The sequence below is a fragment of the Rhinopithecus bieti genome, unplaced genomic scaffold (genome assembly GCF_001698545.2).
Source record: "Rhinopithecus bieti isolate Rb0 unplaced genomic scaffold, ASM169854v2 scaffold_34968, whole genome shotgun sequence".
NCBI classification, from domain to species: Eukaryota; Metazoa; Chordata; class Mammalia; order Primates; family Cercopithecidae; genus Rhinopithecus; species Rhinopithecus bieti.
The window spans coordinates 526,793-548,613 of record NW_016814942.1 but is presented as its reverse complement, the minus strand read 5'-3'; the positions used below and the strand labels follow the sequence as shown (position 1 = coordinate 548,613).

At 51.4% G+C, this 21,821-nt stretch overlaps 1 protein-coding gene across 1 annotated transcript in view; it reads right to left on the bottom strand.

Moving 5' to 3' along the window:
- Positions 1–21,821, bottom strand: part of SUGP1 (SURP and G-patch domain containing 1) — a 44,776-nt gene that overhangs the window by 13,356 nt on the left and 9,599 nt on the right. Inside the window, 7 exon segments of the mRNA XM_017852662.1 lie at positions 7,102–7,457; positions 13,085–13,119; positions 13,121–13,218; positions 14,200–14,300; positions 14,576–14,699; positions 16,697–16,924; positions 20,339–20,442. Coding sequence (XP_017708151.1) covers positions 7,102–7,457; positions 13,085–13,119; positions 13,121–13,218; positions 14,200–14,300; positions 14,576–14,699; positions 16,697–16,924; positions 20,339–20,442 — 1,046 coding nt within the window.

Here is a 21,821-nt window from a genome sequence, read left to right as displayed (position 1 = left end):
TTTTTTTTGAGACAGAGTCTCGCTCTGTCACCCAGGCTGGAGTGCAGTGGTGCGATCTCGGCTCATTGCAAGCTCCGCCTCCCGGGTTCGTACCATTCTCCTGCCTCAGCCTCCTGAGTAGCTGGGACTACAGGTGCCCACCACCAAGCCCGGCTAATTTCTTTTTGTATTTTTAGTAGTGACGGAGTTTCACCGTGTTAGCCAGGATGGTCTCCACCTCCTGACCTCATGGTCTGCCCGCCTCGGCCTCCCAAAGCGCTGGGATTACAGGCATGAGCCACTGTGCCCGGCCTAATTTTTGTATTTTTAGTAAAGACAGGGTTTCGCCATGTTGGTAAGGCTGGTACCGGACTCCTGACCTTTTGATCTGCCCACCTCGGCCTCCCAAAGTGCTGGGATTACAGGCATGAGCCACCGTACCCAGCCTATATTCAGATTTTCAACCGCACAGGGCTTGGGGTCCCAACCCCCATGTTGTTCAAGGGACAACTGTATAGCCTGTTGCTCCCAAACTACAAACCTGTAAAGTAACACAGTATTTATGTATCTAAATATAAAAAAGGTACAGTAAAAATACTGTACTATAATCTTATAACAATTTTAAAAATGACCACTGTCATAAATGCAGTCCAGCACTGACCAAAATGTTGTCATACAGGGCCGGGCGTGGTGGCTCACACCTGTAATCCCAGCACTTTGGGAGGCCAAGGCGGGGAGATTACTTGAGGTCAGGACTTTGAGACCAGCCTAGCTAGCATTGTGAAATCCCGTCTCCACTAAAAATACAAAAATTATCTGGGCATGGGCTGGGCATGGTGGCTCATGCCTATAATCCTAGCACTTTGGGAGGCTGAGGCAGGCGGATCATCTGAGGTCTGGAGTTCAAGAACAGCCTGGCCAACTTGGTGAAACCTCATTCTCCACTAAAACTACAAAAATTAGCTGGGCGTGGTGGTGGGCGCCTGTAGTCCCAGCTACTCGGGAGACTGAGGCAGGAGAATCGCTTGAACCCAGGAAGTGGAGGTTGCAATGAGCCGAAATAGTGCCACAGTACTCCACCCTGGGAGACAGAGGGAGACTCTGCCTCAAAAAAAAAAAAAAAAAAGGAGGTTCCAGACAGCGGAACTCATGGAGGTTCCTGGAGGGTGGCATGCCCAGGGAGGGCATGGAAGCTCCGCGCCCCTTCCCCCATACCTCGCCCTATTCGACTCTTCATATGAAAAAATCCTTCAAGTCAAGAAGAATACAAGGAACTGAGAGGAGTTAGGAAAAATATAAGGGCCATGTACTCGACCCCCAACCTCTACTCTCGGTGGGTGTGGGTGATAGGAACTTTACATCTGGAGATCTAAGAGTTGCACGAACTTCTGCTCTGCTTCTCTTCTAGAATTTTAAGAAGGTGGTAGACTGGCAGATGTGACCTGCCATCACACAAGAAGAATGGAAGAGATGGTAGCACACTGAGATATGTTGGAGACCCCTAGGAAATTACCCTTCAGTTTCCTGTGACTCCTAAGTGATGGAGAAAGGCTAAAAGTTCTTGTGGGCAAGAAGAGAGGGAAGGAGCAGAAACTGGTGATAGTACATAAATCTATACAAGGAGAACTGGGTGTGCTTGCATTATTATTTTTAATGTTTAGATAATCAATGTACATTCTTGCTAAGTCGACCACGGTGGCTCATACCTGTAATCCCAGCACTTTGGGAGGCAGAAGCAAGAGGATCATTTGAGGCCAGGAGTGCAAGACCAGCCTGGCCAACATGGCGAAACCCCATCTCCACTAAAAATATAAAAATTAGCCGGGCATGGTGGTGGACACCTATAATCCCAGCTACTTGGAGGCTGAGCAGGAAAATCGCTTGAACCTGGTAGGCGGAGGTTGCAGTAAGCCAAGATTGTGCCACTGCACTCCAGCCTGGACAAAAGAGCAAGACTCTGTCTCAAAGGCAAAAAACAAAAACCAAAAAAACTATTTGCTATACATACTTTTGTTACTTTTATTTTTAAGGAAACTGTATTTCTGAAAGTAGCATTTGAAGAGAAGTTTATTATAGGTTACTGACAAAGTCAATCTATCAGTTAATATATATAACAATCATTTATTTTTTTTTTTAAAGAAAGAAAGAGGCCAGGCCTGGTGGCTCATGCCTGTAATCCCAGCACTTTAGGAGGCCGAGGCGGGCAGATCACAAGGTCAGGAGCTCAAGACCAGCCTGACCAACATGGTGAAACCCTGTCTCTACTAAAATAGAAAATTAGCCGGGCGTGGGGGCGCCCACCTGTAATCCCAGCTACTCGGGAGGCTGGGGCAGGAGAATCGCTTGAACCCACGAAGTGGAGGTTGCAGTGAGCCAAGAAGATCTAAAACCAATAACCTAAGTGTACAGCTTAGTGAGCTAGAAAAAGATCAAACTAAATCCAAAGCTAACAGAAAGAAGAAAATAGTAAAGTTTAGAGTGAGGATAAGAAAATGAGGACTAAAAATACAATGGAAAAAAATCTATGAAACCAAAAGTTGGTTCTCTGAAAAGATCAACAAGGGCCGGGCTCGATGGCTCACGCCTGTAATCCCAGCACTTGGGGAGGCTGAGACTGGCGGATCACGAGGTCAGGAGATCGAGACCATTCTGGCTAACACAGTGATAACCCTGTCTCTACCAAAAATACAAAAAAATAGCCGGGTGCAGTGGCGGGCGCCTATAGTCCCAGCTACTCAGGAGGCTGAGGCAGGAGAATGGCGTGAACCCGGGAGGCAGAGCTTGCAGTAAGCCGAGATCGCATCACCACTGCACTCCAGCCTGGGCGACAAAGCAGGACTCCGTCTCAAAAAAAAAAAAAGAAGATCAACAAAAGTGACAAATCTTTTAGTTAAACTACAAAAAAAATGAGAGAAGACTCAATTACTAAAACCAGAAATGAAGGAGAGGCTGTAACTAATGACTAAAAATAAGACATAAGTTAAAAGGACCATAAGAAAATACAATAAACTGTGCCCTAACAAATTAGATAATTTAGATGAAGTGAACAAATTCCTAGAAACACAAACCATCAAACACAAGAAGAAATAGAAAATCTGAATAGACAAGTAAGGAGATCAAATCAGGATTTGAAAAAACCTTCCAACAAAAAAAGGCCAAGAATCAGACAGCTTCACTGGTAAAGCAAAAATTTAAAAGAAGAAATAAGCCAGGTGTAGTGGTTCATGCCTGTAATCCCAGCACTTTGGGAGGCTGAGGTGGGCGGATCACTTGAGGTCAAGCGTTCAAGACCAGCCTGGCCAACATGGCAAAACCCCATCTCTACTACTAATACAAAAATTAGCCTGGTATGGTGGCAGGTGCCTGTAATCCCAGCTACTCAGGAGGCTGAGGCAGGAGAATTGCTTGAACCTGGGAGGTGGAGGTTGCAGGGAGCTGACATTGCACCACTGCACTCCAGCCAGGGTGACAGAGTAAGACTCCTGTTTCAAAAAAAAAAAAAAAAAAAAAAAAAAAAAAAAAAACCAATTCTCCTCAAACTCTTCCAAAAAAAACAAAAGAGAGAACATTTCCAAACTTACTCTATGGGGCTAGGATTAGCCTGATACCCGAGGCAGACAAAGATACTACAAAGAAAGAAAAACAGACCGGGCGTGGTAGCTCACGCCTGTAATCCCAGCACTTTGGGAGGCCAACGTGGAGTTTGAGACCAGCCTGGTCAACATGGTGAAACCCTGTCTCTACAAAAATTACAAAAATTAGCCGGGTGTGGTGGTGGGCGCCTGTAATCCCAGCTACTCAGGAGGCTGAGACAGGAGAATCGCTTGAACCCAGGAGGTAGAGGTTGCAGTGAGCTGAGATCTCGCTACTGCACTCCAGCCTGGGCAACAAAGAGGAAAACTCCATCTCAAAAAAGAAAGAAAAAATACAATTGAATATTCCTATGAAAACAGATGCAGAAATCCTCAATAAAATACTAGGAAACCAAATTGAGCAGCATATGAAAGGATTATACACCATGACCAAGTGGGATTTATCCCCATAATGCAAGGATGGCTCAACATTTGAAAATCAATCCATGTAATACGCCAAATTAATAGAATGAAGGAAAGTAATCACATGATGATTTTATGTATTTATTTACTTTTTTTTGGAGATTCAGTCTCACTCTGTCACCCAGGCTGGAGTGCAGTTGCGCAATCTCGGCTCACTGCAACCTCTGCCTCCCAGGTTCAAGAGATTCTCCTGCCTCAGCCTCCTAAGTAACTGGGATTACAGGCGTGTGCCACCACACCCAACTAATTTTTTTTTTTGGGAGAGATGGGGTTTCACCATGTTGGCCAGGCTGGTCTTGAACTCCTGGTCTCAAGTGATCTGCCCACCTCAGTCTCCCAAAGTGCTGGGATCACAGGTGTGAGCCACCGTGCCTGGCCTATTTTAATTGATGTAGAAAAGCATCTGACAAAAACTAAAACATTTTCATGATAAAAACACTCGATAAACTAGGAACAGAAGTGAACTTCCAGCCAGGTCTGCTGGCTAACGCCATAATCCCAGCACTTTGGGAGGCCAAGGCAGGCAGATCACCTGAGGTCAGGAGTTCGAGATCAGCCTGGCCAATATGGTGAAACCCTGTCTGTACCAAAAACACAAAAATTGGCTAGTCGTGGTGGCGGGCACCTGTAGTCCCAGGTACTAGGGAGGCTGAGGCAGGAGAATTGCTTGAACCCAGGAGGCAGAGGTTGCAGTGAGCTGAGATCACATCACTCCAGCCTGGGCATCACAGAAAGACTCTGTTTCAAAAAAAAAGACCAAAAAGAAGTGAAGTTCCTCAACACAATAAAGTCCATATATAAAAAACACACAGCTAACATCATACACCCACACATCATACATTTCACAGACTGGTAAAAGGCTGAAAGCTTTCCCCCTAAGATCAGGAACAAGACAAGGATGCACACTTCGACCATTTCCATTCAATACAGTACTAGAAGTCCTAGCCAGAGGAATTAGACAGAAAAAGAAATAAGAAGTATCCAAGTTGGAAAAAAACCCGTAAGACTATTTCTGTTTGCAGATAATACAAACTTAAATATAGAAAACCCTAAAGAATCCAAACAGATCGCGTGCAGTAGCTCATGCCTGTAATCCCAGCACTTTGGGAGGCCAAGGTGGCAAGATTGAGGCGAGGAGTTTGAGACCAGCCTGGGCAACTTAGTGGAACCCTGTATCGACACAAAAAATGCAAAAATTAGCCAGACATGGAAGAGCACGTTTGTAGTCCCAGCTACTTGGGAGACTGGGGCAGGAGAATCAACTGAGCCCGGGAGGTCAAGGCTGCAGTAAGCTGTGATCATGCCACTGCACTCCAGCCTGTGTGTCAGAGACCCTGTCTCAAAAAAGAAAAAAAAAGAATAAAATTGGAAAAATTAACTCAAAATGGACCAAAGACCCTGGGTGCAGTGGCTCATGCCTATAATTCTAACACTTTGGGAGGACAAGGCAGGAGGACTGCTTGAACTCACGAGTTCAAGACCAGCCTGGGCAACATGGTGAAATTCCATCTCTACAAAAAGTACAAAAATTAGCCAGGTGTGCTGGCATGCATTTGTAGTCCCACCTACTTGGGAAGCTGAGGTGGGAAGATCACTTGAGCTTGGGGAGGTCGAGGCTGCAATAAGTAGCCATTAAACTCCAGCCTGGGTGACAGAGTGAGACCCTGTCTCAAAAAAAAAAGACAAAAAACCAATAGGCTAAAGACCTAAATTTACGAGCTAAAGGTACGAAACTCTCAGTAGGGAACACAGGGGCAAATTTTCATGCACGGATTTGGCAATGGTTCCTTAAAAATGATACCAAAAGCATAAACCACAGAAGAAAAAATAGATAAATTTGACTTCATTAAAATTCCATTTCTAGGGAGGGCTGGATTATAGCAGGTACTGGGAGACTACATAATCACTTGCCCCCTCCCTGGCACTGCTGCCCCCTGAAAGGTCTGCCTTCAGTTCAAAAAAAAAAAAAGATCTTTCTGGCCACATTAAAAAAAGAAAGAAAATTTTAAAATTGTATGCATCAAAAGACACTAATTACTAAAGTGAAAAGACAATCCATAAAATGAGAGAAAGTATTTGCAAATCATATAGCCAATGAGGGGGGTTAATATCCAGAATCTATAAAATAACTCGTACAACTCAACAACACAAACAACCCAACTTTAAAATGGGCAAAGGAGGTTGGTTGCAATGGCTCATGCCTGGAAACTCAGGACTCTGAGAGGCTGAGGCAGGAAGATGGCTTGAGCCCAGGAGTTCAAGACCAGCCTGGGTAACAGACTATGAGACCTTGTTTCTATAATAACTGGGCAAGGCCAGGCCTGGTGGCCCACTTCAGGTCAGGAGTTCAAGACCAGCCTGGTCAACATGGTGAAATCCTGCCTCTACTAAAAAAAAGATACAAAAATTAGCTGAGCATAATGGTGTGCGCCTGTAGTCCCAGCTACTCCAGAGGCTGAAGTAGGAGAATCACTTGAACCCGGAAGGTGGGCTGGGAGCAGTGGCTCACACCTGTAATCCCAGCACTTTCGGAGGCCGAGGCAGGCGGATCACAAGGTCAGGAGATCGAGACCATCCTGGCTAACATGGTGAAACCCTGTCTCTACTAAAAAATACAAAAGTTAGGCGGGCACCTGTAGTCCCAGCTACTCGGGAGGCTGAGGCAGGAGAATGGCGTGAACCCCAGAGGCGGAGCTTGCAGTGAGCCGAGATTGCGCCACTGCACTCTAGCCTGGGCAACAGAGCAAGACTCCATGTCAAAAAAAAAAAAAAAAAAAGGCAGAAGTGCAATAGGCCCAGCAATTCCACACCTAGGTATACTGATAAGAGAACTGAAAATGGATTCACAGCAGTATTATTCACAATAGCCAAGCGGTGTGAACAACCTAAGAGTTCATTCACAGATGAGTGGATAAACCAAATGTGGTATGTACACACAGTGGAAGATGTGGCCAAAGGAGGAAAGAAATTCTGATACAATCTACAATGTGGATGAACCTTGAAGACATCATGCTCAGTGAAGAAACCAGAGCCTTCCAACAGAGGGAGGGGGAGGGGGTCTGCCCACCTGACAGAGGTGAGGGAGAGGCGTCCACATCCCTCTGCACCAGCTCAGCAGGTGGGAGCTCTACCTTATCCTCTTCAGGCCCCCACCGGCTCTTCCGCTTCCTCTTCACGGTAGCTGCGGAGGGTGGCTTCCCAGGGGCAGCTGGAGCAGGGATGACGCTGGGCACAGGCGTGGACGAGGCGGGGCAGGTGGTGGCTGGGGGTAAGGACCCTGACAGGGCTTCAGGAGGGGACTTGCGCTTCAGGCCGGGGTCGGGTGCTGTGAGGCTGCCTGTGGAGCTGGCCTTGGCTTTCCGGAACTCCTCCAGCTTCTGTCGGTAGTACTTGTACCCTTGGCTGTTGGGCTCGTACAGAAAGCTGCAAAGGAGAGTTGGGGGGTGCACTGTCAGCTGGGCCCGAGGCCCTGTACCTGATTCTGGGCAGGAGCAGTTCTGGCCTTGAGTGCCCACGTTGGCCAGGGTCATGTCATGATCACGGTCTCCACCACAGCCTCCTGGCAGTGGCTTCTGGTTCTGGTGGCCTGATGTCCTTCCTTTGAACTGTGGGTCACTCCAATCCTGTATTTATCAGGCACCCATCACACTGTCATTGTTTACCCTGCTACAAAGGGAAAGGGCAGGGACCCTCACACCATTCCCCAGGGCCTGGGAAAGGCGAGACATTCACACCAAGAAATCTCAGATTGTGGGGAGACACCAGACATGAGACAGGGCAGAGGGACTTGTCTTGATCCCAATGGCCTCTCAAATGCATCTTTGAGACACTGAATATCAGAACATAACAAGTAGCTGATTTTCACTTTCTATGGGGGCAGGCAGCCTCAGGGCAGTGTGGCTTCCAGTAAGGCCAGGAGCACAGGTCTTCTCAGTACCTACCCAGCCTGAGGAACAGAGCAGGCGGCGCTGGTTCACAGCTGGCTTCCGCACCTACTGGCGCCTCTCAGACTGTACACATCCCCAGTCCACAGGACTTTTTTTTTCTTTTTTTTTAAGACAGTGTCGCTCTGTCGCCCAGGCTGGAGTGCAGTCGCGTGATCTCGGCTCACTGCAAGCTCTGCCTCCTGGGTTCACGCCATTCTCCTGCCTCAGCCTCCCGAGTAGCTGGGACTACAGGCGCCCGCCACCATGCCCGGCTAATTTTTTGTATTTTTAGTAGAGACGAGGTTTCACCGTGTTAGCCAGGATGGTTTCGATCTCCTGACCTCGTGATTCACCCGCCTCGGCCTCCCAAAGTGCTAGGATTACAGGCGTGAGCCACCACGCCCAGCCACAGGACTGTCTTTGAGGTCTATGCTAAAAGGAAGAGTCATGGCCAAGTTCCACATGGCAGAACACTGGGAGAGAACCGAACACGTGTACAGCCCTGAACGCATGTTACGGTGCTGAACAACATGGGGCTGGACCTGCACTTGTGAATCTGGAGGGATGGTCACTGCACCAAGGCATGCTACTAATATGAACTAAAGGGTCAAGCATGCTGTGAAGTCCTTTTGTGTAAGAGACCAGGCGCAGTGGCTCACGCCTGTAATCCTAGCTCTTTGGGAGGCCGAGGTGGGCAGATCACCTGAGGTCAGGAGTTCGTGACCAGCCTGGCCAACATGATGAAACCCCATTTGTACTAAAAATACAAAAATCAGCTGGGCCTGGTGGCACGCGCCTGTAGTCCCAACTGCTCGGGAGGCTGAGGCAGGAGAATCGCTCGAACCTGGGAGGTGGAGGTTGCAGTGAGCCAAGATTGGGTCACTGCACTCCAGCCTGGACGACAGAGTGAGACTCCATCTCAAAAAAATAAGATAAATAAATAGTGAACGAGCAGCAAGAGACCCCTTAGACAATTTCTACGTGAGCCTGTGTGTCTACGGCCCTGCTAACATCCGGTACCTCAGGAGAGTGGGACAGAAGGACAGGAGACGGCAGCATCCTCTCTGTAATCCTGGGTCATGGTACAAGTGTGACTCAGTGAGGGACATTTGTACAAATTAAGAGGTAAAAGCCACAACTGTTCAGGAGGGAAGGGAACAGTTGGTCAGATTTGGAAAAGACACTTGACAGCCGGGTGAGTTCAGACACAGATTTGAGGACAAGCTGGGGAGGCTCACTTGCCAAGGCTAAGCGGGCATGGGGGTGTGGGGGCACCTTCCTGGCCTCAGCTGGTGCTTCACCCTGAATGTCCTCCAGGATGGCCCAAGGATGCATCACAGTCCCCTGGAGGGTCTGCCCGTCTTGGGGAGGAGGTTACAATGGCACCCAATGGTGGACCCCCATGAGAGGAAGAAAGTGGAGCCCCCCCCACCCCATCTAGAACAGGGCTGGGTGCACCACCAAGGCTCCCCTCTGGTGGAACTAATCCCACCCTGAGCCCAGTGATAACCACTGTTAAGGTGTTTCCCGTCAGTTTCAACAAAGATTTACCTTAACAGAGCTGTGATCCTATTTTACATATCCCAGTTTTAAAAAAAATTTCTGCCTGAAGCTGATGACATAAGCCTTTCCTGTTAGAACGGTGGAAGCATGTTCATTGACTGGCCTTGCCTCAGTTTCCTCACGCTGGGCTGCCGGCTCACACGGGCGCCTTCTGAAGGCGGCGTACTCCACTGGGGAGATGCGCTGATTTAGCCCACAGAGGCTGGACACTGTGTCACTGACTTTTCTTTTCGTTTTTAAGATGGAGTCTCGCTGTTGCCCAGGCTGGTGTGCAGTGGCGCGATCTCGGCTCACTGCAAGCTCTGCCTCCCGGATTCAGACCATTCTCCTGCCTCAACCTCCCGACTAGCTGGGACTACAGGCGCCCACCACCCACACCTGGCTTTTTTTTTTTTTTTTTTTTTTGTATTTTTTAGTAGAGATGGGGTTTCACCATATGTTAGCCAGGATGGTCTTGATCTCCTGACCTCGTGATCTGCCTGCCTCAGCCTCCCAAAGTGCTGGGATTACAGGCGTGAGCCACCACGCCCAGCCTACTGACTTTTCATTACTATAACTGATGCTCTAGTGACATGATTTCCAGGATGTATCTCAGAAATGGGAGAATGACTAGTCCAAGGGATGGGTGTTTCCAGCTTTTCATTTTTATTTGCTTGTCTGTTTTTCAAGACGGAGTCTTGCTTTTGTTGCCCAGGCTGGAGTGCAGTGGCGCGATCTCGGCTCACCGCAACCTCCACCTCCCGGGTTCAAGCCATTCTCCTGCCTCAGCCTCCTGAGTAGCTGGGATTACAGGCATGTGCCACCACACCTGGCTAATTTTGTATTTTTAGGTAGAGATGGGGTTTCTCCACGTTGGTGAGGCTGGTCTTGAACTCTCGACCTCAGGTGATCCACCTGCCTCGGCCTCCCAAAGTGCTGGGATTACATGTATGAACCACCACGCCCGGCCTCATTTTTTATTTTTTGAGATGGAGTCTTGCTCCGTCACCCAGGCTGGAGTGCAATGGCACGATCTCGGCTGCCTCTGCCTCCTGGGTTCAAGCGATTTTCCTGCCTCAGACTCCCAAGTAGCTGGGATTATAGGCGCACGCCACCATGCCCAATAAATTTGTATATTTTTAGTAGAGATGGGGTTTCGCCATGTTGGCCAGGCTGTTCTCGAACTCCTGACATCAGGTGATCCACCTGCCTCGGCCTCCCAAAGTGCTGGGATTATAGGAGTGAGCCACCACACCAGGCCTCCAGCTTCTTTATAGCCATGCAGTTGGTTAAGAATTGTTTCCCGCCAGGCGCGGTGGCTCAAGCCTGTAATCCCAGCACTTTGGGAGGCCGAGATGGGCGGATCACGAGGTCAGGAGATTGAGACCATCCTGGCTAACACAGTGAAACCCCGTCTCTACTAAAATACAAAACTAGCCGGGCGAGGTGGCGGGCGCCTGTAGTCCCAGCTACTCGGGAGGCTGAGGCAGGAGAATGGCGTAAACCCGGGAGGCGGAGCTTGCAGTGAGCTGAGATCTGGCCACTGCACTCCAGTCCGGGCGACAGAGCGAGACTCCGGCCTCAAAAAAAAAAAAAAAAAAAAAAAAGATTGTTTTCCCAAAGTGGCATGGTGCGTGTGCCTGCGGGGGCCCACAGGCGTTGACCAGGGCACAGGGCCAGGAGTGGCCACATGAGGTGGCTCCTGTTAGATTGGGGTAGGGGAGGTCTGCCAACACGGTGGGTCGGAAAACCAGCATTTCTGTGCTTTGGGCGCTGCCTCATATCTGACCCCCTGATATGGAGATTTAAACATAGGCGCAAAACCTGCATGCCCTGCAGGGGCCTGAAATACACTGGTCGTCCCCCTGACCCGGCCCAGTTCATTTCCTGGTCTTGCTATTAGTTCTGCAGTGAGTCGTGGGGACAAGTTCCCTTCACGGCCTCAACTCCTCTGGCTGCCAGGGTACCCCACCCCAGGCGAACCATCAACCAGTCTGGCCTCCCCCACCAGCCACACCTGACCAGCGCTAGGGCGCCTGTCACCAATACCACTGGAACAGAAAGGGGAACCACACAAGGATGGGCCGGGGCCACCCTGCACCCAATAGATCTCCAGTTCTGAATCTGAGGAGAGGCTAGGGGGCTGCAGCGACTGGACCCCTTTAGTGAACCCCTCTGACCGGGCATAAGCCACCAGGGCTCTTGGGCCTTGAACAGAATTTCCTTATCTTGCCTGCTTCTCCTTTTGAAAAGGTTCCACAGTCAGTGTCTAATACCACATGACAGCAAACTAGTTTTCTTATTTTACATTAGCCCTTAACCAGGGCAAAATGACAGGAAAGACACCCCAATTGGCCTTGAGGAGACTAGTGACCCTAACCTTGAGGTTGTGGTTCCAACACAATCAATTGGTCCCCCAGGGCAGGTCCCCCAGATTCAGGACACGCTGCGGGGGAGCTCCGTCCAGGCAGATCCCCTCTCCCTTGGAACTCCAGGACCAAACAATCCACGTACCCCAACACAGGGCTCCCGGACACGAGGTACCAGACTGGGCACACCTGAATTCCCAGGCACGCCCTCTCCTGTCCCTATCCACTGTATGGGTCAGCTAGAGCCTTGACCCTCCCTTGTTTCCCACTCCATGTTCCCTCAGTCCCAACCCTCCTAAGGGTGGGCCCACTGCCCTCATCTGGCCTGGGCCTGGCCTGGCCATGTCTGCCCACACCTCCACGACTTGGGAGTGACCACCAACAAGCACAGTTGCCCCCATCTGCGTGAAGTACTGCTGAATCAACCAAGCCCCAAGAGAGGCTTGCTCTTCCAGGACTTTGTTCATGTGCTGTCACAACCTCCTCATATGACTGAAGTCGGGGGCTTTGTGTTAATCTTCATGGGCACGTCACCCCACATCCCCCCCAGGCACCCACCCCGCCTCCCCGGGCACAGAGCAAGTGCCCAAAACCCACCCAATGAATTGATGCGCCAGTTGAACACCAGGACCCAAGCCACTGGGGCTTTAGGGTGCGGACCGGCATGGCGGATCGGCAGGGAGCGTAGGCTGCTTGTCACTGCACCACCCTTCTGTGGAACTTCACATACTAGGGCTGGGGTGTTCCCCTCTATAGATTCTAAAGTTCCCCATTCCTGACCAATTCCCTCGTCATAAAGAGGGAGACCCTGAGAAACGTACACAACATTAAACTAAACACTACTGGAAATATCCACACTTGACGAGCCTGACCTGCCCCCGGTCAAGGGCTGCTGTGTGTCCCAAAAAGGGCAACTGGGCAAGTGGTAGAGACTTTCTCCATTGAGGAACACCTAAAAGACACAAAGGCCCCAAAGGCCCCGTGTACCTGGCCTCAGAGACACCCAAGGTGCTCGGTGTGCGGTGGACATGCCTACCTGGGGGAGGCAGAGCCAGGCTCTGGGGTCAGGAGACCTCTCTAGACCTGGCCAGGCGTCTCCACAGGTGGGGACCCCAGCAAAGTGGCTGGCTCTGCTGTCCCAGTGTCCTCCCCTGCAGGGGGCGGGCTGTGGGCCAAGGTGACGGTCACCTCCCTGGGGCAGGGGCCCCCATACCTGGAATGCTGGTTCTCACGGTTGTTCTGGAGGGCACATGGTTTCCACCTCGGGACCCCCATCTGCTATGAACCTGGCCAAAAACGTTTTCTGCCAAGGTTCTTGGACCCTCTTCGTCCCTCTGGGGGTGGAAACTTTAAGCAGGGCTGTGCAGTACTGGGCTCAACTCACACACACCAACAGCCTAATTTCTGCTAAGAACCCCAAGGGGCAACAAGTCGGGGTTTGTTTTAGGAATGATGCAAAGTGAGAAACAGGCAAATGGGAATCAGGATTACTGCACTGAGGACCAGGACGCCAGAGTTCATTAACCACACCTCCCAGCCCCCCCCCCCCCGCCCTGGCCGGCCCCCCCCCCCCAGTCCAACAAGGGAGGTCAAGAGGGCCTGGGACACGAGCCGGGACAAAGGATCCAAATGTGACAGCAGGTATGGGTGGGGCAGAAGGGGAGATAGGAGCACCCCAGGTCACATGGCTGGGGGGTGCTGTTGGGCCTCCTCTCCTGGGGAGAGGCTCAGGGCACAGGGCCACAGGGAACACAAGGAACAAACCTCTGCAGCCTGTGCTTGGGCTGAACATCAATCCCCCCCACCCACTAACACTTGGCTGGGATTTTATGTCATCGCAGTCGAAGACCAGCCAGTATGTCCCCTTCCCCTGAAATTCATCCCATCCGAATTGCACCACCTGACAGTGTCTGTCCCACAAGTCCTCAGCCGTACACTACACTTGCCTTGCCCTGTCCTCAGTGCCCAGGAGGAAGCTGGGGCTCATTAACACTTGTTAACGTAACAAAGAACCAACAAGCAAAAGCCCCCTCTACCCAGGGTACTGCCCTGAACTGATCTCCCAGGAGTGACCTCGATCTCCAAGAGCACCCATGTACCCCACACATGTGGCTTGACATTCAGGCTTCACCAGGTCCTTGGAGCACTGAGGGGGAAGGTGGTGTCAGACCCATTCCCAGAGTGACCCCAGATGCCTGGGAGAATACAGACCTCAACCACCAGTGCCACACAGTGCCACTCCAGCACCTCCAGGAACCCTGATTCCACACTGGGGCACGGTATGTCCACAGGCCTCCCCAGAACCTCCCGCCCACTCTGTCCACCTACCTTTCTGAGAGGCTGCCTGCGACTTCTGTGCTTCCTTTCTTATCTCAGCCACCTTCTTCCTGTAGTAGAGGAATTCCCTGCTATTCTTATCGTGCAAAAATCTGGAGAGGAGGAAGTTTGCAGAAGAGGGGGGAAAATGAGTATCTGTGACAGGCGTATCCCTGCAGCTTCTATTGCACAAAAAAAGGCAGGCTGGCGAGCAGCGACCCAAAAGCAAGTCTCCGTGCTACATGGGAGCCACTCATCACTTCTAGTGAGAATCAGAAAACGCTCGGAACAGCATCCGGCCCGCGCTAGCAAGCAACCAGCCCCGCACGTGCGACTGTGCAGCAAATTCATTCAACAGCACGGCCTTCCCTTCCCCGGAGATACTCACGCAAATGCTGGGTTATCCTTGTAGTCCTCCATAGCTACTTTTTCTAACTCGGGGCCTCCTTCTGCCACAAAGCGGGCCAATTTCTCTATCACTTTCCGAGTCTCGGCTCCCTCTGGGGGTGAAACTTTAAGGAGGCTGTCAGTACTGGGGTTCAACTCACACACCCCACAGTCAATAGGCACACTCTCTCTATGGACCACAACGACAGAGGGGGTGGGGGGAGAAGAGTGTGAGATGCAGGAGGCTGTCGGGCGTCCCGAGTCCAGGCATAAAACACCATGATGAGGGGGGAGTTGGTCTCACTGTCTTGGTGAGACACAGTGGGTGGGAGAGAAGTGTGTGAGGCTGTGGTGAGCTCCAGGCTGGAAGCTAGCAGAAAATATATCCTGGTTGTTGGGGGGGAAATGCTTAATTCTTTTCTTTACCAGTTTTCAGCATAACACATCGGTTCCCTTTCATCCTTCAAAGATGACACATTCTTTTTTTAAAAATACCATTATGAGCTCTGATTTAAACACACTGGGTGGGTTTCGATCCATGGCAATTAGTGTCATAGAAGCTCTGCAGCCGGTGGAGCCTCTTCAAGCTGGCTCCTGAGGGCTCTGGACATGGCCCCAGGAGTCTCTGATGGCCTCCTTGCCATCTGCCGGGACAGGGCGCTCCAAGATCAAAGATCATCTCATACACTTCCTGCCCAGACCCAGAGCCAGCCACTTCTCCAAGAAGTCGGTTTCCATGAGAAACTGTGTCTCCAGACCAGCATCTGGGCGCTAGGGATGCTCAATGCCACGGGCTTAATCATTATCTCGGGGCCTTTTCAGTGAACAGAGCTATAAAGATATATTTTTATATATGGATTAGCCTCCCCACTGAGCCATGTGGAACTTGCTTTTGCATTTTTTCCCTGGCCTGTTTCCGAGGCTGAGTTTGTCAGCTACTACACAGATTGCAGCCCTTGTAGGAGATGCACAGAATAAATTTCTCACTGCCAGCAAGTACCTGGCAACTGGGCAACATGCCAAACCTGCGGCTAATCTTATTCCCCTTGTTGCTTGGACTGCTGGGAATCGGGGAGAGGTGGGGAGTGTGTGGCCCAGCGAGGGCTGCTGTGAGGTCCCAAGGGCATTCCATGACCATCTTTTACCCTAGGTCGCCCTCCTGCCACGGGCCCAGCAACTATCCTGACCTGGTCGCTGTTTACAGGAACAGGTGGGTATCTGAGGCCACGCAGACAGGGGGCCATAAGCAGCTTCAATTCAAGGGCCTCAAAACGCCCGATACCCCTTGTACTGCAGCAGTTCCCAACAGGGTACCCTTGGAGCTGCCGGGTAACCTCTCTAAGGAAAGGACACACACCAGCTCCATTCTGACTAATGGCCCGGGGGCCAGGCTGGCCTCTGACCCGCTCGGACACACAGCCAGAAGCAAGGGGTCTCAAAGCTGTCATGGCACAACTCCACGGTCGCTTCAGTCTGTGCTGTCAGGGTGACGTGACCTCACCAGCCAGCCCTCCACGCAGTTCAGGTGTCACGGGGCCTCATTCTGAATGTGGACGGGGCTAGACTTGCTAGCAATGCTGTCACCACAGCCACCCCCTTTGCCCTCCTACGGTGGGGGATCTGGACAAGCTCACCCATGACCAGTGACCATCCTTTCCCAGGAATAGGAGAGAGCACTCTCCAACCTGCGGCTCATACCTCTGGCCTAAACTCGGGGGACAGGTAACCCATGGTTGGGGCAGTGCTTCGGGGCCTCCAGGGCTCAGCTGAAGAGCCTTAGAAGCTCCTCCAAGAAGGGATGTGAGGATGCCCTTTTGGAGCATATGCGAGAAGGGCATACGCCCCTGCCCTGGCTGGGTGAGCCGCTGTGTGAGTGGAAGATGGATCCCACTGCTCCCAAGATGAAGCCCACGTGCTGATGCCCAGCAACACCCCAGCCCTGCCCCTCACCCTCCTTTGCTCTCCTCACCCCAGAGGGCCCAAGGCTCAGCTCGGAGACCTGGTGGCTGCAACTCAGCCCAAAGCATCCACGCCCCTGGCAGCATTTGCCCTGCCCACCACAGATCCCACCTGCTAGAGCACAGGCACTGGTGGTGGGGGAGCAGCAGCTCCCACAACTTACCTTTGATCTCCAGCCACTGCTCATAGTCCTCCTCCTCGTCCTCATCGGGGGACTGGAAGACACTTGGGCGGTGTGCCACGGGCAGCTGCTTGGCGTGGGAGTAGCTCTTCATGGGGCCTGGAAGGCTGGTCAGCCCCAGGCCTGTTCGCCTGCTGATGAGCAGGGACCTCTTCCCAGCACTGGGGGTGGGTGTGCTGGGAGGGGCGCTGGGAGCACTGGGCGGGGCATCTGGTATAGAAGGAAGGATATGCGCACTCAGGGTGCAGGGTACCTCTCCTGGCTTCTGACCTAACCCAAGTGCTGTGGGCCCCGGGGAAGCTGGGTCCTTGACTTCCAGAACTCAGGGGCTCAGAGGAGGCCACCCTGATTTTACAGATGGGGACAGTGAGGCAGAGAGCGAAAGGACTCATTGTAGTTCCCCAGCCAGAAGAAAAGAAGCCTGGCGCTCTGCAGGGAGCCACTCTGGCTGGAGGCATCTCAATTGTGCTGCACCCACAGGCTGGGACAGTTCTGGGGACAGAACATCAGTTCTGCCGGGTAAGACCCGAGTCCCTGAATCCTAGTTTACAACCATTCCCTTGGAGGTCTGTGGCCAGGCTGACTGGCCGGGGCCGGACTACTGGGTGTTCTCACCCTGAGACCTGATGGGGAAGGGACTCAAACCAGCCTTCCTCATTCTAGGATGAATTTGGCCTTGGGTTAACATTTCTTAGCTGTTCCCTAGGAAACCTGACAAAGGTCGAGGACCAGCTGTCTCACCAGTAACAATGGGCTCTGGTCACTAAATCCCAAAATCAAGAGACATGGGCAGAAGCTCCGTGGGTGACAATTTATCCACCTGGCCTGTCACACTGCACACCTGTAGGCAACCAACCTATAGACAGGGGTCCCATTCTTTGCACAGGCATTGCTACCTCTGGGGAAGGCTGGGAATCCCCTGGGGCACTGACAAGGGGTCCAGGTGCAGACCTGGAGACCAGCCATTCTAGCCCACACCTTGCTGTCTAGAGGACCCACAGTGCAGAAGCACCCACAGCAAAGCAGGGGATGGGGCAGGGCTGGTGTGTGACAGCTTCAGGAAGAGCCCTGAGTCCGGTGGGGAGCAGCATCATGAAATTGGCCAGCTCACCACCCTGAGAACAGGACTAGGGCCCCCGGATCATTAGATAGAGGCTGGCTCTGCACTTGCGGGCCTCATCTTTTTTTTAGTGACAGGGTCTCGCTCTGTCACCCAGGCTGAAGTGCAGTGGTTCAATCATGGTTCACTGCAGCCTCGACCTCCTGAACTCCTGGGCTCAAGCAATCCTCCTGGCTCAGCCTCCAGAGTAGCTGGGGCTACAGGTGCCCACCACCATGACTGGTTAATTTTATTTTTATTTTTTTGCAGAGATGGGTTCTTGCTAGGTGGTCCAGGCTGGTCTCACACTCTTGGATTCAAGCTATCCTCCCACCTCAGCCTCCCAAAGGGATTACAGGCAAGAGCCACCAAGCCTGGCAGGGGCTTCATCTTTTTTTTTTTTTTTTTTTGAGACAGAGTCTTGCTCTGTCGCCCAGGCTGGAGTGCAGTGGCTGGATCTCAGCTCACTGCAAGCTCCGCCTCCCGGGTTTACGCCATTCTCCTGCCTCAGCCTCCAGAGTAGCTGTGACTACAGGCGCCCGCCACCTCGCCAGGCTAGTTTTTTGTATTGTTTAGTAGAGACGGGGTTTCACCGTGTTAGCCAGGATGGTCTCGATCTCCTGACCTCGTGATCCGCTCGTCTCGGCCGCCCAAAGGGCTGGGATTACAGGTTTGAGCCACCTCCGCCTCCCAGGCCCAAAAGCTATCCACCCATCTCAGCCTCCCAAGTACTTGGGGTTAAAAGCATGCACCGCCATGCCTGGCTAATTGTATTTTTTTTTGTAGAGAGATTTAGCCATGTTGCCCAGGCTGGTCTTGAATTCCCAAGCTCAAGCGATCCTGTCCCCTTCAGCCTCCCAAAGTGCTAGGATTACAGGCATGAGCCACCGCACCCAGCTGACATCTATGAGTTCTGAGAGAAGAAAACACGACATGTGTTATCAGATGTCTACCAAAGGGAAACAGAGGTAGAAAGAGGTGTCCCTCCAGAGGATTGAGAGCACAGGCGGCGTCTGCTTGTACGGAGCAAGGGACATGGCAGGCACTAAGTCCACATTCCCTGGCACACGGGGTGGTACCCAACGAACACTAGTGGCCCAGTGGTCACTGTTGGATGCCCCCAGCTGCCTGCCCACCCGGAACCTCAGCAGTAGCAGTCCCCAGAACCTGCTGTTCTCTGATGTAGCTCAGGTGTCTCAGGTCAGCCCAGTGTCCCTGCAAAGCCTATCTGCAGAAGACCTGCTCACCCCTGCTAGTGGGTTCAAGCTGACCCAGCCTGGGGATGCCTCCAACTCCCAAAATGGTCCCTCAAGTGTGGGGAGGGCTTCATCATAGCTCCACCTGCCCCAGACTGAAATCTGACTTACCTGTCTCTGCTCCTACAGGGTAAGCACACTGAGGGCAGGGTCCATATTTGCCACCTTGGTAATTTTTTTTTTTTTTTGAGACAAAGTATCGCTCTTGTCCACCAGGCTGGAGTGCAATGGCGCCATCTCGGCTCACCGCAACCTCCAACTCCTGGGTTCAAGCGATTCTCCTGCCTCAGCCTCCTGAGTAGCTGGGATTACAGGCGCCTGCCACCACGCCCGGCTAATTTTTGTGGAGACAAGGTTTCACCAGGTTGGCCAGGCTGGTCTCGAACTCCTATCCTCAGGTGATCCACCCGTCTCACTTCGCAAAGTGCTGGGATTACAGACGTGAGCCACTGCACCCAGCCTACCCTTTTCGGTATTAATTTATGTATTTATTACTTGGTCCGGGTACAGTGGCTCCAGCCTGTAATCTCAACACTTTGGGAGGCTGAGGCAGGTGGATTGCTCGAGCTTATGAGTCCAAGACCAGCGTGACCAACATGGCGAAATCCCAACTCTACAAAAAATACAAAAATTAGCCAGGTGTGGTGGCATGCCCCTGTAGCCCCAGCTGCAGGGAGGCTGAGGTGGAAGGTTTGCTTGAGCCCCAGAGGTTGAGGCTGCAGTGCACTATGATTGCACTACTGCGTTCTAACCTGAGCAAGAGTGAGGCCCTGTCTCAAAAAAACAAAAATTATTGGCTGCGCGGGGTGGCTCACGCCTGTAATCCCAGCACTCTGGGAGGCCGAGGTGGGTGGATCACGAGGTCAGAAGATGGAGACTATCCTGGCTAACACGGTGAAACCCTGTCTCTACTAAAACTAATTAATTAGCTGGGCGTGGTGGCAGGCGCCCCTAGTTCCAGCTACTCAGAGGCTGAGGCAGGAGAATGGCGTGAAACCGGGAAGCGGAGCTTGCAATAAGCTGAGATGGCGCCACCGCACTCCAGCCTGAGCGACAGAGCAAGACTCCATCTCAAAAAAAAAAAAAAAGAAAAATTTATGTATTATTTATTTATTTATGCCTTTGGTGCACACATGTGTGGAACGAGGGCGATCTATGATTAGGGGTGAGCAGAAGGAGTCTGAGGTGGGACCTGTCACTTCCCATGTGCCCAGCAACCCCAGGGGGAGATGCAAGGACAGCACCAGGAAAGGGGAGGCCTACACTCACCTGTGCTGGTCTGTGCCTTCTGCAACTTCAGAAACTGCTGCAAGAAGCTACCATCGTTGGCAAACTTGTTGGAAACGCAGGAAGAGTTGTGTGCATTTGTGATTCTAGAACCAAGACAGAGGACAGAGAGGGTGAGCTGGCTAGAGAAGTAGTGAGGGCACCAGAGGACGAGGATGAGGCCATCACCTCGCCCATCACGGTCCCTAACACACCCCAGCACTCTCACCTACAGGGACCCCAAACTAGCCCCCAGAGATTTCAGGAGACTACTGCGAAGTGTGCTCAGCAGGCTTCGGTATGGTAAGCTGGGAACAATCTTGTTCTGATAAGAGCAATACTCCATGTATTATCTTTGCCTGAATATTAACCCTCCAGGTTCAAATGGCCCTCCAACAAGATGGTTCCTGCTCTCTCCGCACAGCACCTGTTCTCCCTTGCTAGTTAATTATCTGGGTTGTTACTGACTCACATCTGTCCTCCTGCTAGACCTTAGAGTTCTCTAAGGCAGGGCCTACACATCTCCATCCATCTATCTATCTATCTATCTATCTATCTATCTATCTATCTATCTATCTATCTATTTATCTATCTGAAATGGAGTTTCATTCTGTCATCCAGGCTGGAATGCAGTGGCGCAATCTTGGCTCACTGCAACCTCCTCCACCCAGGCTCAAGAGATTGTTATGCCTCAGCCTCCCAAGCAGCTGGGATTACAAGCATGTGCCACCACACCTGGCTAATTTTTATATTTTTAGTAGAGATGGGGTTTCGCTATGTTGGCCGGGCTGGTCTCAAACTTCCAACCTCAAGCGATCCTCCCACCTCATCCTCCCAAAGTGTTGGGATTACAAGTGTGAGCCACTGCACCCGACCTACTTATTTTTAAGAGACAAGGTCTTGCTCTGTTGCCCTGGCTAAAGTGCAGAGTGTAATGCTGTGATAACAGGGACTACAAGCTTGTGCCACCATGCTTGGCTAATTTTTTTAATTTTTTTTTTGGCAGAGGTAAGATCTTGCTATGTTGCCCAGGCTGGTCTTGAACTCCTGGCCTCAAGCAATGGTCCTCACCTCAGCCTCCCAAGTCGCTAGGACTAAAGGCATGTGACACTGTTCCTAGCCAATGCCCTTTTTTCACAGGCATGAAGGGCAGCTCTGACAACAGTGTATCAGCTGTGCCCAGCTTTGATTAATATTTAATCAAATTAAATATATTTGATTTAAATATATTTAGCCCCTGGGTTTGCCTTTGTGTTAACTTGTTAAAACAGATTTTAAAAAAGTAAAACGTATACTTTGCAAAAAAAAAAAAAAAAAAAAAAAAAAAGAGGGAGAGGGTGAAGATAAAATATAAAATGCCCTGTGATTCTTCTAGCAAGATTGTTTTGGCTATTTTCTTAGAAATGTGTGTTGCAGGCCGGGCGCGGTGGCTCAAGCCTGTAATCCCAGCACTTTGGGAGGCCGAGACGGGCGGATCACGAGGTCA